The sequence below is a fragment of the Myotis brandtii genome, unplaced genomic scaffold, assembly GCF_000412655.1.
Source record: "Myotis brandtii unplaced genomic scaffold, ASM41265v1 scaffold303, whole genome shotgun sequence".
Taxonomy (NCBI): Eukaryota; Metazoa; Chordata; class Mammalia; order Chiroptera; family Vespertilionidae; genus Myotis; species Myotis brandtii.
In genome coordinates this window covers 4,916,837-4,917,275 of record NW_005361573.1, presented here as the reverse complement: position 1 = coordinate 4,917,275, position 439 = coordinate 4,916,837, and the positions used below count along the sequence as shown (strand labels likewise).

General features: G+C 59.5%; 1 protein-coding gene across 1 annotated transcript in view; it reads right to left on the bottom strand.

The window, feature by feature from the left end:
• The window catches only part of DEPDC5 (DEP domain containing 5), a 64,016-nt gene that overhangs the window by 27,993 nt on the left and 35,584 nt on the right, over positions 1–439 (bottom strand). Inside the window, exon 25 of the mRNA XM_014542435.1 lies at positions 135–291. Coding sequence (XP_014397921.1) covers positions 135–291 — 157 coding nt within the window. The remainder of the gene's footprint in view (positions 1–134; positions 292–439) is intronic.

Here is a 439-nt window from a genome sequence, read left to right as displayed (position 1 = left end):
TTAAAGAAAATTTAACAGTTCTTGCATCATAACATTTCCTAAGCGTAAGATGACATGGGTTTGAAAATTCAGTGTTCTGACGCACACCTGGCCATACCCGGACTGCCCGCCAACACCCTTCCTCTGACACCCACCTGTCCATGTCCGCTTCCGGGAGGAGGTCGTAACAGCCCTCCGTGTAGTCGTTCTGCAGGCCCTGGCGGTCGGGGAAGTAGTCGGTGGTGAGGGGGAGGCACGCCGGAGTCGTGAGAGACTTCCAGTCCACTCCAACTGTGCAACAGAAGCCTGGCACTACAGGGGGGGCAGACAGTGTCAGAACTGCCTCGTGTAAACGGGGGAGGCACGTGTGGTGGCCACGGCAAGCGTGGACAGAGGCGGGCAGGGAGGGGAGCCGGGGGAGAGGGAGGGGCGGGGGGGGGTCATGGGGGAGGACAAAATT